The 12,405-nt window shown below is 39.6% G+C and overlaps 1 protein-coding gene across 1 annotated transcript in view; it reads right to left on the reverse strand.

Moving 5' to 3' along the window:
- The window catches only part of UGGT2 (UDP-glucose glycoprotein glucosyltransferase 2), a 186,389-nt gene that overhangs the window by 12,687 nt on the left and 161,297 nt on the right, over window positions 1-12,405 (reverse strand). The window contains exons 34-36 of the mRNA XM_059377462.1: window positions 9,439-9,621; window positions 7,412-7,572; window positions 6,682-6,796 (exon numbers count right to left, since the gene is read on the reverse strand). Coding sequence (XP_059233445.1) covers window positions 6,682-6,796; window positions 7,412-7,572; window positions 9,439-9,621 — 459 coding nt within the window. The remainder of the gene's footprint in view (window positions 1-6,681; window positions 6,797-7,411; window positions 7,573-9,438; window positions 9,622-12,405) is intronic.

Consider the following 12,405-nt stretch of genomic DNA (forward strand, 5'->3'; position numbering starts at 1 on the left):
ATGTTAGTCACTGTAGAGTTTTTGACGTTGTGTTGCATGATGCACTGTTTGCATGTAACACCCAGTGCTCCGTGCAGTACGTACACTCCTTAATACCCATCACTGCGCCAACCCATCCCCCCATCCCCCACCCTCCAAAAACCCTGTTTGTTTCTCAGAGTCCATAGTCTCTCGTGGTTCGTCCACCCCCTCCGCCATTTTCCCCTTCCTTCTCCTAATGTCCTCCATGCTATTCCTTATGCTCCACATGTAAGTGAAACCATATAATTGTCCTTCTCTGCTTGACTTATCTCACTCAGCATAATCTCCTCCGGTCCCGTCTATGCTGATGCAGAAGTTGGGTATTCATCCTTTCTGATGGCAGAGTAATACTCCATTGTATATATGAACCATATCTTCGTTATCCACTCATCTGCCCATTGAAAGGCATCCTGGCTCTTTCCACAATTTGGCTATCGTGGACATTGCTGCTATGAGCATTGAGGTGCATGTGGCCCTTCTTTTCACTACATCTGTATCTTTGAGGTAAATGACCAGCAGTGCAATTGCCAGGTCAGAGGGCAGCTCTATTTTTAATTTTTTGAGGGACCTCCATACTGTTTTCCAAAGTGGCTGCACCAGCTTGCATTCCCACCAACAGGGTTACAGCATTTTTACCTGCTCATCAGCAATGTATGTACCCTTGTCAACACTTAGTATGGTCTTTTTAGTATCAACCATTTTAATGGTATGTGGAATTATTCATTGTAGTTTTAATCCTCATTTCCCTAATGACTAATCATCTTCAGCATCTTTCCATGGACTTATTGCCACTTGATCATCATCTTTGCTGAAGTGTCTGTTAAAATCTGATATTTAAAAATTTTTATTTTTAAAATACTTAATTTTTTAAAGATTTTATTTATTTATTTGACAGACAGAGATCACAAGTAGGCAGAGAGGCGGGCAGAGAGAGGAGGAAGCAGGCTCCCCGCCGAGCAGAGAGCCCAATGTGGGGTTCAATCCCAGGACGCTGGGACCATGACCTGAGCTGAAGGCAGAGGCTTTAACCCACTGAGTCACCCAGATGCCCCTAAAGATTGGTTTTTTAATTTTTTTTATTATGTTCAATTATCCAACATATAACACATCATTAGTTTTGGATGCAGTGTTCAACGAATCATTAGTTGCACAGAACACCCAGTGCTCATAACATCATGTGTCCTCCTAAACTCCCGTCATTCGTTACTCCATCCTCCCACCCCCTCCCTTCTGTAACCCTCAGTTTGCTTCCTGGAGTCCAGAGTCTTTCATGGTTTGTCTCCCTCTCTGATTTCTTCCCATTCAGTTTTCCCTCACTTCCCCAGTGGTCCTCCATGCTATTGCTTATGTTCCACATGAGTGAAACCATATGATAGTTGTCCTTCTCTGCTTGACTTATTTCATTAGCATAATCCCCTTCAGTTCCATCTACGTTGATGCAAATGGTGGGTATGCATCCTTTCAGATGGCTGAGTAATATATATGGACCACATCTTCTTTATCCACTCATCTGTTGAAGGGCATCTCACCTCCTTTCACAGTTTGATTACTGTGGACATTGCTGCTATGAACATTGGGGTGCAGGTCCCCCTTCTTTTCATTAAGCCTGTATCTTTGGGGTAAATACCTAGTAGTGCAATTGCTGGGTCGTAGGGTAGTTCTACTTTTAATTTTTTGAGGAAACTCCATACTGTTTTCCAGAGTGGCTGCATCACCTTGCATTTCCACCAACAGTGTAAGAGGTTTCCCCTTTCTCCATATCCTCTTCATGGAACACTTGTTTCCTGTCTTGTTAATTTTTGTCACTCTAACTGGTATAAGGTGGTATCTCATTGTGATTTTGATTTCAATTTCCCTGATAGCTAATGACGTGGAACTTTTTTTCACATGTCTGTTCGCATTTGTATGTCTTCTTTGGAAGACATTTGTATGTCTTTCACATCTTCTGCCCATTTCTTGACTGGATTATTTGTTTTTTGGGTGTTGAGTTTGAGAAGCTTTTAATAGATCTTGGATCCTAGCCCTTTATCTGATAGGTCATCTGCAAATACCTTCTCCCATTCCATGGGTTGGCTCTTAGTTTTGTTGACTTGTTTCCTATCCTGTGCAAAAGCTTTTTATCTTGACTGAAGTCCCAAAAGTTCATTTTTGCTTTTGTTTCCCTTGTCTTTAGAGACCTGTCTTGAAAGTCGCTGTGGCCAATGTCAAGGAGGTTGCTGCTGGTGTTCTCCTCTAGGATTTTGATGGATTCCTGTTTCACATTGAGGTCTTTCATCCATTTAGAGTTTATCTTTGTGTATGGTGTAAGAGAACGGTCCAGCTTCACTCTTCTACATGTGACTGTCCAATTTTCCCAACACCACTTATTGAAGAAACTTTTTTCCACTGGATATTTTTTCCTGATTTGTCTAAGATTAGTTGACCACAGAGTTGAGGGTCCATTTCTGGAGTCTCTATTTTGTTTCTGATTTTTAAAAAAGAGATTGTTTCCTTTCTTATTAATGGGTTTTGAGAGTTCTTTTATATATTTGTCAATTATTTTCTAATGTGGGTCACACTTTTAACAGGTCTAAAAACATGTGCATAAACAATGTTCTCCTATCTTCTAAAAGTTTTATAGTTTTATATTTTATCTTTAGATCTATGATGTGTTTTGAGTTGATTTTTGTACATGAAATGTGTTATGAATGGGAGTGGTTTTGTTTTGCTTTGTATATGGATGTCTAATTTTTCCAGTGCCATTTTAGAAGGCTGTCATTTTCCCACTGCACTGCCTTTACACCTTTGTCAAAAGTCAATTATTCAAACGAATGGGTTATTTCTGGAATCTCTATTCCTACATATGGATTTAATTACCTGTTTTTATACCAAATCACACCATTTGGATTATAGTATCTTTATATTAAATCTTGAAATCAGGCAAAATAAGTCTTCCAATTCTGTTCTTCTTCAAAGCTGTTTTGGCTATTTTGGGTCTACTGCATTTCTATACAAACTTAATGTTTTAAATGCTATTAGAGAGAGTATCATCTTTTTAGCTTCCATTTCCAACTGTTGCTAGTAAATAGAAATACAGAATTGACTTTCATATACTGATCTTACATCTGCAATATTACTAAATATACTTATTGGTTCTATATAACTTTTTAGTAGATTAGAGAGGATATTCTACATAAATCATTCTATTGTCTGAAAAAAAAAAGTTACTTATTCCTTGCCAATTCAATGCCTTTTATTTTTCCTGCCTTGTTGTACTATCTAGTACCTCCACTGCAATGCTGAATGGAAATGATGAGTAGATGTTTTTGCTTTGTACCTGATCTTAAGGGGAGAGTATTCAGTATTTCACCATTAAGTACAATGTTAACTATAGGTTTTTCATAAGTGTCTTTTTTAAGATTTTATTTATTCATTTTAGAGAGAGAGAGAGAGCGCACGTGCAAGTGAGCACAACAAGATGGGGGAAAAAGCAGAGGGAGAGGGAGAGATAATCTGAAGCAGACTCTGCACTGAGCGCAGAGCCCAATGTGGGGCTCAATCCCATGACTGTGAGATCATAGCCTGAGCCGAAAGCAAGAGTCAGACACTCAACTGACTGAGCCACCGAGGTGCCCCTCATAGGTGTCCTTTACCAGGTTGAGGAAGTTCCCTTCTTGTGCTAGGCTGCTGAGAGTTTTTATTAGGAATGGATACTGGAATATATAGGAATGGATAGTGGAATATATCAAATGCTCTTTTGTATCAAGCTGATCATGTGATTTTCCTTTTTTTTGGTCTATTAATTAGTGAATTACACTGACTGGTATTCTCAAATGGAATGAACCCAGGGATAAAGTCCATTTAATTATGACATAGGGTCTTTATTATATATGCTGGATTTGATTACCTGAGATTTTTATTAAGGATGTATACACCTGTTCATGTGGGATGTTGGTCTGTAATTTTCCTTTCTTGTAGTGTCTTTGTATGGTTTTAATGTTAAAGTCATTAATGTTGGCTTCATAGAATGAGTAGAATTGGTATTGTTTCTTTCTTTAATGTTTTGTAATGAAGGTATCTGGGCATGAAGATTTAAACTAAACTCAAATTCCTCCATTGACATAGGGCTATTCAGACTATTTTAAGTGCATTTTGGTAGTTTGTGTCTTTTATTTATTTAAAAAGAAAAAGCCCATCATAAAAAGAATCACAAGATCCAACTCATGGAAGACTACCAGACCCCACTCCCTGGCAGTAAAACCCACAAAGGCTGGATATTCTTAAAATTGTTCTCTGTGGGTAATCCCACAACCCCAAGACAATGGAAAAATGAACTGCCCAATGTAAGTAATAAGCCTAATGTTAAAGAGTAAGCCCTTCCCTGTACGGTTAGCTAACTTTAAAAAATTTATGAAACTCTTTGATAGAGGGTGGGTTCCCTTCCCCATCTGGAAGGAGAGACCACTACTCTGTGAAGTCTTTTAAGTAGCTGACTAGACTGGACTCTTCCTAACCGAGACCACAGATTCTTCGGAACTGAAATATATACATATTCTGCATACGAGTTTGTCTTTCCTGCTCACAGAGACTTAGTAGCATTATCCAAGGGCTTACAGAGCTATCCACTGAGGGAGGATTCCGTTTAATATTGCATTAGACCAACAGAGCCACTTTAGAGCAAGGAAAGGAAGCCTGGTAGAGGGCACATGACCAGGAGATCCCGTGGTCTGGCTGAATACTCTGCTGGCCTGACAGAGCAATAAATGATTTACTGAAGGCACAGGAGGTGCTACCTTGGGGACAAGACACTGCAAGAATGGGGTGTAGCATATGTTCTAAATCACCAACCATCATATGGTGCTGTGTCACCACATGGAAGAATGGGTCCAAGGGGCAAAGTAGAAGTGATCCTGCTTATCCTCACTCCCAGTGACCCTCTGGGGGATGCTGTGCTTGTTATCCCCCTAATTCTGGGAGGTTTTGGGTCCAATCATTAGGTTAAGTGGCTCTGGAAATTAGTCAGATATTGAGAAAAAAAAAGGTGCTTATCTGTTAGGAAAAACAAAATGTAAGGCAGTAGCCAGGTGGGACAGAGGATGAAGGGAGTCTGTCTTAACGATCAGAGATGGAGACATGTTTAACTGATGATGCGAGGGAGTAAGAAAAAGGTACAGTAAGTGAGCCAGGGCACGTGGTGGGAGGAAGAGGCCTAAGGATGGAAAAGGGAAGATAAAATATCAGTTTTGAAAATGTTGAGCTGAAAGTGAAAAAATTACATGTTAAGTGGAGACAGTTGAGATATCCAATACAGAATGTACCAAGGGGAAAAGAGGATGCAAATGTCAGACTTTGAAGTTTACCAGCAGGGAACTAGAGCGGTCTGGATCCATGCACTGAACATGAGTCCATGAGACCATTCTCTTACACCATATACAAGAAAAAGTCAAAATGGATAAAAGACCTCAATGTGAGGCAGGAATCTATCAAAATCCTAGAGGAGAACATAGGCAGTAACCTCTTCAACATTGGCCACAGCAACTTCTTTCGAGACACGTCTCCAAAGGCAAAGAAAACAAAAGTGAAAATGAACTTTTAGGACTTCATCAAGATAAAAGCTTTTGTACAGCAAAGGAAACAGTCAACAAAACTAAGAGCCAACCCATGGAATGGAAGAAGATATTTGCAAATGACATATCAGGTTAAGGGGTAGTATCCAAGATCTATAATGAACTCCTCAAACTCAACACCCAAAAAACAAATAATCCAGTCAAGAAATGGGCAGAAGATATGAAAAAACTCTTCTCCAAGGAAGACATACAAATGGCTAACAGACACATGAAAAAATGTTCCACATCATTAGCTATCAGGGAAATTCAAAACAAAACCACACTGAGATACCACCTTATGCCAGTTAGAATGGCAAAGATTAACAAGATAGGAAACAATTGTTGGAGAGGATGTGGAGAAAGGGGAACCCTCTTACACTGTTGGTGGGAATACAAGCTGGTGCGGCCTCTTTGGAAAACAGTGAGGAGATTCCTCAAACAATTAAAAATAAAGCTACCCTATGACTCTGCAATTGCACTACTGGGTATTTACCCCAAAGATACAAATGTAATGAAAAGAAGGGCTATATGTACCCCAATGTTCATAGGAGCAATGTCCACAACCGCCAGACTCTGGAAAGAGCCAGGATGACCTTCAACAGATGAATGGATAATGAAGATATGGTCCATACATACAATGGACTATTTCTTAGCCATCAGAAAGGATGAATACCCAACTCCTGTATCAACATGGTTGGGACTGGAAGAGATTATGCTGAGTGAAATAAGTCAGGCAGAGAGAGTCAATTATCATATGGTTTCACTTACTTGTGGAGCATAAGGAATAACATGGAGGACACTGGGAGATGGAGAGAAGTGAGTTGGGGGAAATCGGAGGGAGAGATGAACCATGAGAGACTGTGGACTCTCAGAAATAAACTGAGCGGTCTGGAGGGGAGGGAGGTGGGGGGTTGGGTGAGGTTGGTGGTGGGTATTAAGTAGGGCACGTATTGCATGGAGCACTGGGTGTGGAGTATAAAAAAATGAATCTTGGAACACTGAAAAAATAAAATAAAATTTTAAAAAGAAAAGAAAAAAAAAGAGAAGAAAAAGAGTCTATGAACATTCTACCTACCTGATCAAGGTTTGAAAGACTGTTTGGATCTTGACTGAGAGCTTGGTACTGGCCCCGGAGCCTGTCTCCTGCTGCAATTCTTCTGAACTTCTTGAGATCCACCACATACAAGGCACTGCAAAGGTGAGGAGTCTTTGGTGGCCCGTGTTGTTCAGGGACTTTTACTTTCCCCCAGTGACGGTCCACAGAGATAGGACTGACTTTTAGATATCCCTGGGTCTACTGATGATGAAACCTTTCATAAATTTTCTCCCAATGTTCAACACGGTTTCCAACGGGTCTGAAGTTTGTTATAATACTATTAGGATCCACATCCTTGTAGAGTCACAAGTTTTTCCAAGACACCATGAAAGTCATGGCTCTCCAAAACAACAGATTTGAAACAGTACGCTCATTTTGTGACGTAACCAACTAGTTTATCTTTAGTGGTTAGGAGCCTCTCGCTTGAGTCCTATTAATTGGGTTTAATGCCTGGCTCAGCTATGCTAACGGTATAAGCCTGGGAGGGTCACATGAATGCTGCCCGCTGTGGTTCTCAGGTTTTCACAGCTGTTAAATGGGGATGATATCATCTCAAAATGTTGTCATAGAGATTTTATGGGTTAGTACATGTAGAATGACGGGCATGCCATTGACACTAACAGGCTGCCATTGTTGTCTGATTTCTAAGAAAACTGAGTATTGTGATCCAGTAACTTATTTAGTTACTAAAAAGTATAAATTTTCTTACCTGATATGGTATTTCCTTCTTAAGAGATGTGATGCCCAGTATCCTTTTTTCCAGAAACGATATCCATCCATTTCAGTGCGGCTGTCACAAAATGGAGTATACCCGTAAGGTGCTCCACCCAGATCGAAATCTCGGAGTTCTTTTAGGTCATGTCTCACAATCTAAATAATTAAAATAGTTTCTCTGATGAAGATTATAAAACAATATTATGTTATTATAATAACCCCTTTTTATGTGAATCTCAAATAATCACCTGATTGTAGAAATAAAGGGAATTGTGCTTTTCTCACAGCTCTTTCAAGCAGCAAGGAGTTTACTGAGTTATTTCTTCAATATTTCTTATTTCTTCTATTGTTCTATTGTTATTTCTTCTATTGTTCTTTCAGGTGAAAGAAACTGGGGCGCTTGGGTGACTCAGTTGGTTAAGCCTCTGCCTTCCGTTCGGATCATGATCCTGGGGTCCTGAGATTGAGCCTAAAGTCGGGCTCCATGCTCAGTGGGGAGTCTGCTTCTCCCTCTGTCCCTCTCCTTGCTTGTGTGCTCTCTCTCAAATAAAATAAAATTAAAAAAAAAATGACACCAAAAATGTCTATGCTTAGTCTATATGACCGTGGTCTTATCATTAATTGGGATAGTTTGTTACATCATTTTATTTTTTAAAAAATTTTATTAATTTGACAGAGAGCATGAGTAGGGGAGGGGCAGAGGGAGAGGGATGAGCAGATTTCCTGCCAAGTGCAGAGACTGACAAAGAGCTTGATCCCAGGATCCTGAGATCATGACCTGAGCTGAGTTCAGAGCCACCCAGGGGCCCCTTGTGATGCCACTTCAATCAAGATAGTTTAAACAAAATGTACTTTGGAAATAAATTAAATATTTCACAAGTATTCTTACTTACTTGATTACTCTTAGTTTATCAAGATACAGATTAGTAATTCAAAATCATCTTATGATAAATCTCCATTATTGTAATATTGGCAAATATTAGTCTGAATGATAAAGAAAAACCTCTTGATTATCCTTAATGGCTTTAATGAAATAACAGTAGTAAGTTCCTTTTTTCTTTAAGATTTTATTTATTTTAGAGAGAGCGCATGAGCGTGAGCAGAGTGAGAGGGGGAGGGAAAGAATCCCAAGCAGACTCTGTGCTGAGCCTGATGCAGAGCTTGATCCCGTGACCCTGAGACCATGAGCTGAGCTGAAACCAAGAGCTGAGCGCTCAACCAACTACATCACCCAGGCGCATTTTTTTAACAGATTCAAGCCTGCTGGAAAACACCACTATATAGATCAATTTGGAAAATACTATAAAAATAATAAAAGTTTACAATATAAGTAAATTCTAATATAGGATTTGAACAATGTACTTTTTGTCCTAAATATAAATTGAACTAACTTGTACTCTTAATTCATATAATGTTAATATTTACATTTTACTGTTCTACTTAAAAATTCTGTATATTTTTCAAATATTTTTTCCCATTAATGATTACAAAGGCATGGAAGGGAGGGAAGGGAGAAAGTCACAATTTTTGGATATATAAATTTTGAAACCTGAGTACTATGATGGTTTTTAGTAGTCAAATTTGGGACATTTTTTTTCCTTAGAAGGAAATGAAAGTTGTCTGTAATCACAAATTTTTTTTTAGCAAGAAGAAAGAGCTCATTTTAAATAATCAGCTCATATTCATAGGAACTCAGACAACTATTTTTATTGTGACTAGGATCACTACTTTTTTAACTACCAAAATTTTAAAAAAAACTACTACTTCAGGGAGAAAATTGCCATGTCCCAGATAGTAAATGGAACTTCTTGCAGACACATTTGAGTTTTCCCTGGAATTCTGACAGATTTTTTTTTTTTTTTAAGACACTTCCTTTATGTGTCCCATTCATGTCATGTATTTTTATGTAGCATAGCAACAAAGATAATAATGAACAGTAGCAATATAAACTGAGTCCCAACACCCAGACAGACTTGCAAAAGAAGTTTAAGTACTAGCAAAAACTACGGTTAATCTTATCACCTGGTCAGCATCAACAAAAATGATTTTGTCCACTGCCAGAGGAAAGAGGACGTCGAGGAAAAGAATTTTGTAACCCCAAATAATCCTCTGTTTTTCAGTCTGCTGATGGAGCCAGCTGGGCCACCTGTACTGCACGAGTTCATACTGGAAGCCATACTCCTCGGCCATGTGAGGAATCACCTCCTATACACATACACACATACACACAAATCAAAGAATATGCTCAAGGAAGAGAAAATCATTTCTGTTTTAGAGAAAAAAATTAACATTCTAAAAAGCAGAGTTTACCATAAATTGTTACAAATTACTTGGTTAAATGTCTAGACTACTTCTACAACCTATACCTATTACTGAGTAATATGAAAACGCTGACCAATATAAAAATACAAGCATACATGAAACTATGTGATCTAATGACATTAAGGAATAGGTATGCCATATTGAACAGCAAGTTTATTAAGTAAGATAAATGTTCCCCTAGTTCTTACTACTAACTTTCGACTTGAGAAAGCCTGACTCTACAAGGAAAAGCGTCTGGACCTGGGAACACTGATGTGTCACACGGTGGATGGGTATGTCAACATGCTGGTTGCCCAGAGACAACAGGAAGAGGGAGGGCAAAAAAACACAAAATGAGCTGTAAATTGGTAAATTAGGTTTTCTACATGAGCCCCATGTTTGCGATTTATCGCTATTTAATTCAAGAATTAAAAATCCAGGGTAGTCATTGTGGTTCTGGATGTTTGGTATTGGATTCAGAGTCTTACAGACTTAGAGCATCTTACCCTGTTCAGGGCAGTATTTCATTAACACCTTGTTGGCTAAATTTGGCTCATGAGCCCCGATCTGAGAGGGAGTGTGGTCAAGGTTGGGGGGGAGGGAAGATGGGTTAGCAAACAGAGAATTCGCTTTTTCCTCCTCAGTTCTTATTTGGAGCTTGTTGCTGGTTTTACACCTAGTTTAATTTTCTTCCTGTTTTTGTAAGAAGAGTGTAGATTTAAATTACATTTCTTACTGTGAGCACTGGTTTTATCTGTGAATTGAAATGCTGCAATTATGACTAGAACGGCTGCTGAGAATCATTGTTTTGGTTTCAAAATTTAAAAAAAAAAACATGTTAGAAGAAAGTAGAAGAGCTCTCTAATCAGCAAATATGCATTAACATTTTCACTGAGCACGCACTAGGTGCCAGGTACTTTTGTAGGACCTAGGGATACAGAAGTGAACAAAACAGACACAAATCATGGCCTTCATAAGGCTTTTGAGGGGTTAGGCAGAAAATGAATGAAACAGTTGAGTCACCTGTAGAACAAAGTAAAAAGGGGAGGGACACAGAGTGAAAATTAGAAGGGACTATAACTGCAGATTGTGTGGTCAGGAAAGGATTATTCCCTAAGTAGGTGTAAGTCAGCAAGGATTTGAAGGAAGAGAGAGAGAGAGGTTTTGAAAATTGTAAGGAAAGGATCTAGGGTACTAGTAATTTCTGCATCTGACTGGCTACACAGGTGTTTCAACTTCGTAAAAATTCATCAAAGCTGCACACTTACAATTTGTGCACATTGTACCTCACTGAAAAGTTTCAAAAAGATGAGCATTTTGAGGGAAAGGAAGGAAATTCCCCAAAGAAGGAAAATATCATTTCAGATATGCGATTACTTCTGGCCACGCGACAGAGGAAGAACATATACAGACACGGAACACATTTCCACGGGACAGGCTCATGCCTGCTGAGAGAATCTTCGGACAGAGCTATCTCAGTTTCTGCAGAATTAATCCCTGTGTGCAGTGTTTGCCTAATAGGATAACATCAAAAACTTGGTAACAAACTAGCATGACTTGTTTATATTTATGGGCTCTTTTTCAGTTGTTTATCTGCTCCTAAATGAGCACGTGAGGCATCACTCTTGGTGGTGGTGGCGGGAGAGGCTGTGACATAGGGTTAAGCACCTGGGCTCCGAGGACGGAATGCTTGGGGTCAGATCTCAGCTATGTTCCTAAGTAGCTGTTTGATCTCAGGCCTGGGCTTTAAAAGACAAATCTTGCTCAAAGAAAGGTTGGGCCCTTTGCCCAGGGTTCCTGGGAGGTAACCTCTGCCCCCGTACTGTCCTGCCTGGGGCCACACCAAAGAGTCGATGCCAGCAGTGGGACGTACAGCTGGGGCTCTGAGCCACAAGATATCAGCTGTAAGGTATGGCTGTGCTAAACCCAAACTGGCAGGATAATGGCTCTCAGTTCTTTGAGTTCTTCTAGTTAGCCTCTGAACCTGAGGGGGAGCTTGGATACCTCCTAGCTGTACAGGCTGGGAGGTTATATAATTTCTGAGTCTTGGTTTTCCGGGAATAGACCTTTATGGAGAGCAACTGCATACAAAAAGCTCTCAGCAACGTGCTGGCAACAGGCATACAAACATGGCTGGCCATGCTTATTTCTGCTTTTACCCTTGGTTTTGGATTAGAGGAGGAGAAAGCCTTTGAGCTGCTACTGAATGAGACCCGAACTTTCATGAAATCTGATGAATCTGTCACGAGAACAGGGAGACATGGGGTACACTCTGTGGCAGGGGCGTGAGGCTGAGTAAAGGGTAAGAGCGGTTGACCATCTGAACACGTCTCTGGACGCACGGCGCCATTTTGCGTACAGTACCCAAACCAGCCCCACAGCAACAGCGCGCTGCACCAAGACAGAAGAGCCTTTTTGTTCTCAGAACTATCCAGCTATTTCCTAGGGTGCAGTTTTCATATTCTCCGATACCACCGTCCCAGCCTATCTTCGTAAAATTAGGACAATCTAATTCTTTTTATTGACAATCTGTACATGTCTTTCACTGCCAAATTTTATTTAATTATATTCATTACCATGAAAAACCACTCATCTTTCTGATTTTGAATTTAGTTAAAAATAAACCATCCCCTTCTGTCCTTTTAAACACTTTTTTTTCCCTCATATACTTTTAAAAAAAATTTTTAT

This window comes from Mustela nigripes, chromosome 15 (genome assembly GCF_022355385.1).
Source record: "Mustela nigripes isolate SB6536 chromosome 15, MUSNIG.SB6536, whole genome shotgun sequence".
Lineage (NCBI taxonomy): Eukaryota > Metazoa > Chordata > Mammalia > Carnivora > Mustelidae > Mustela > Mustela nigripes.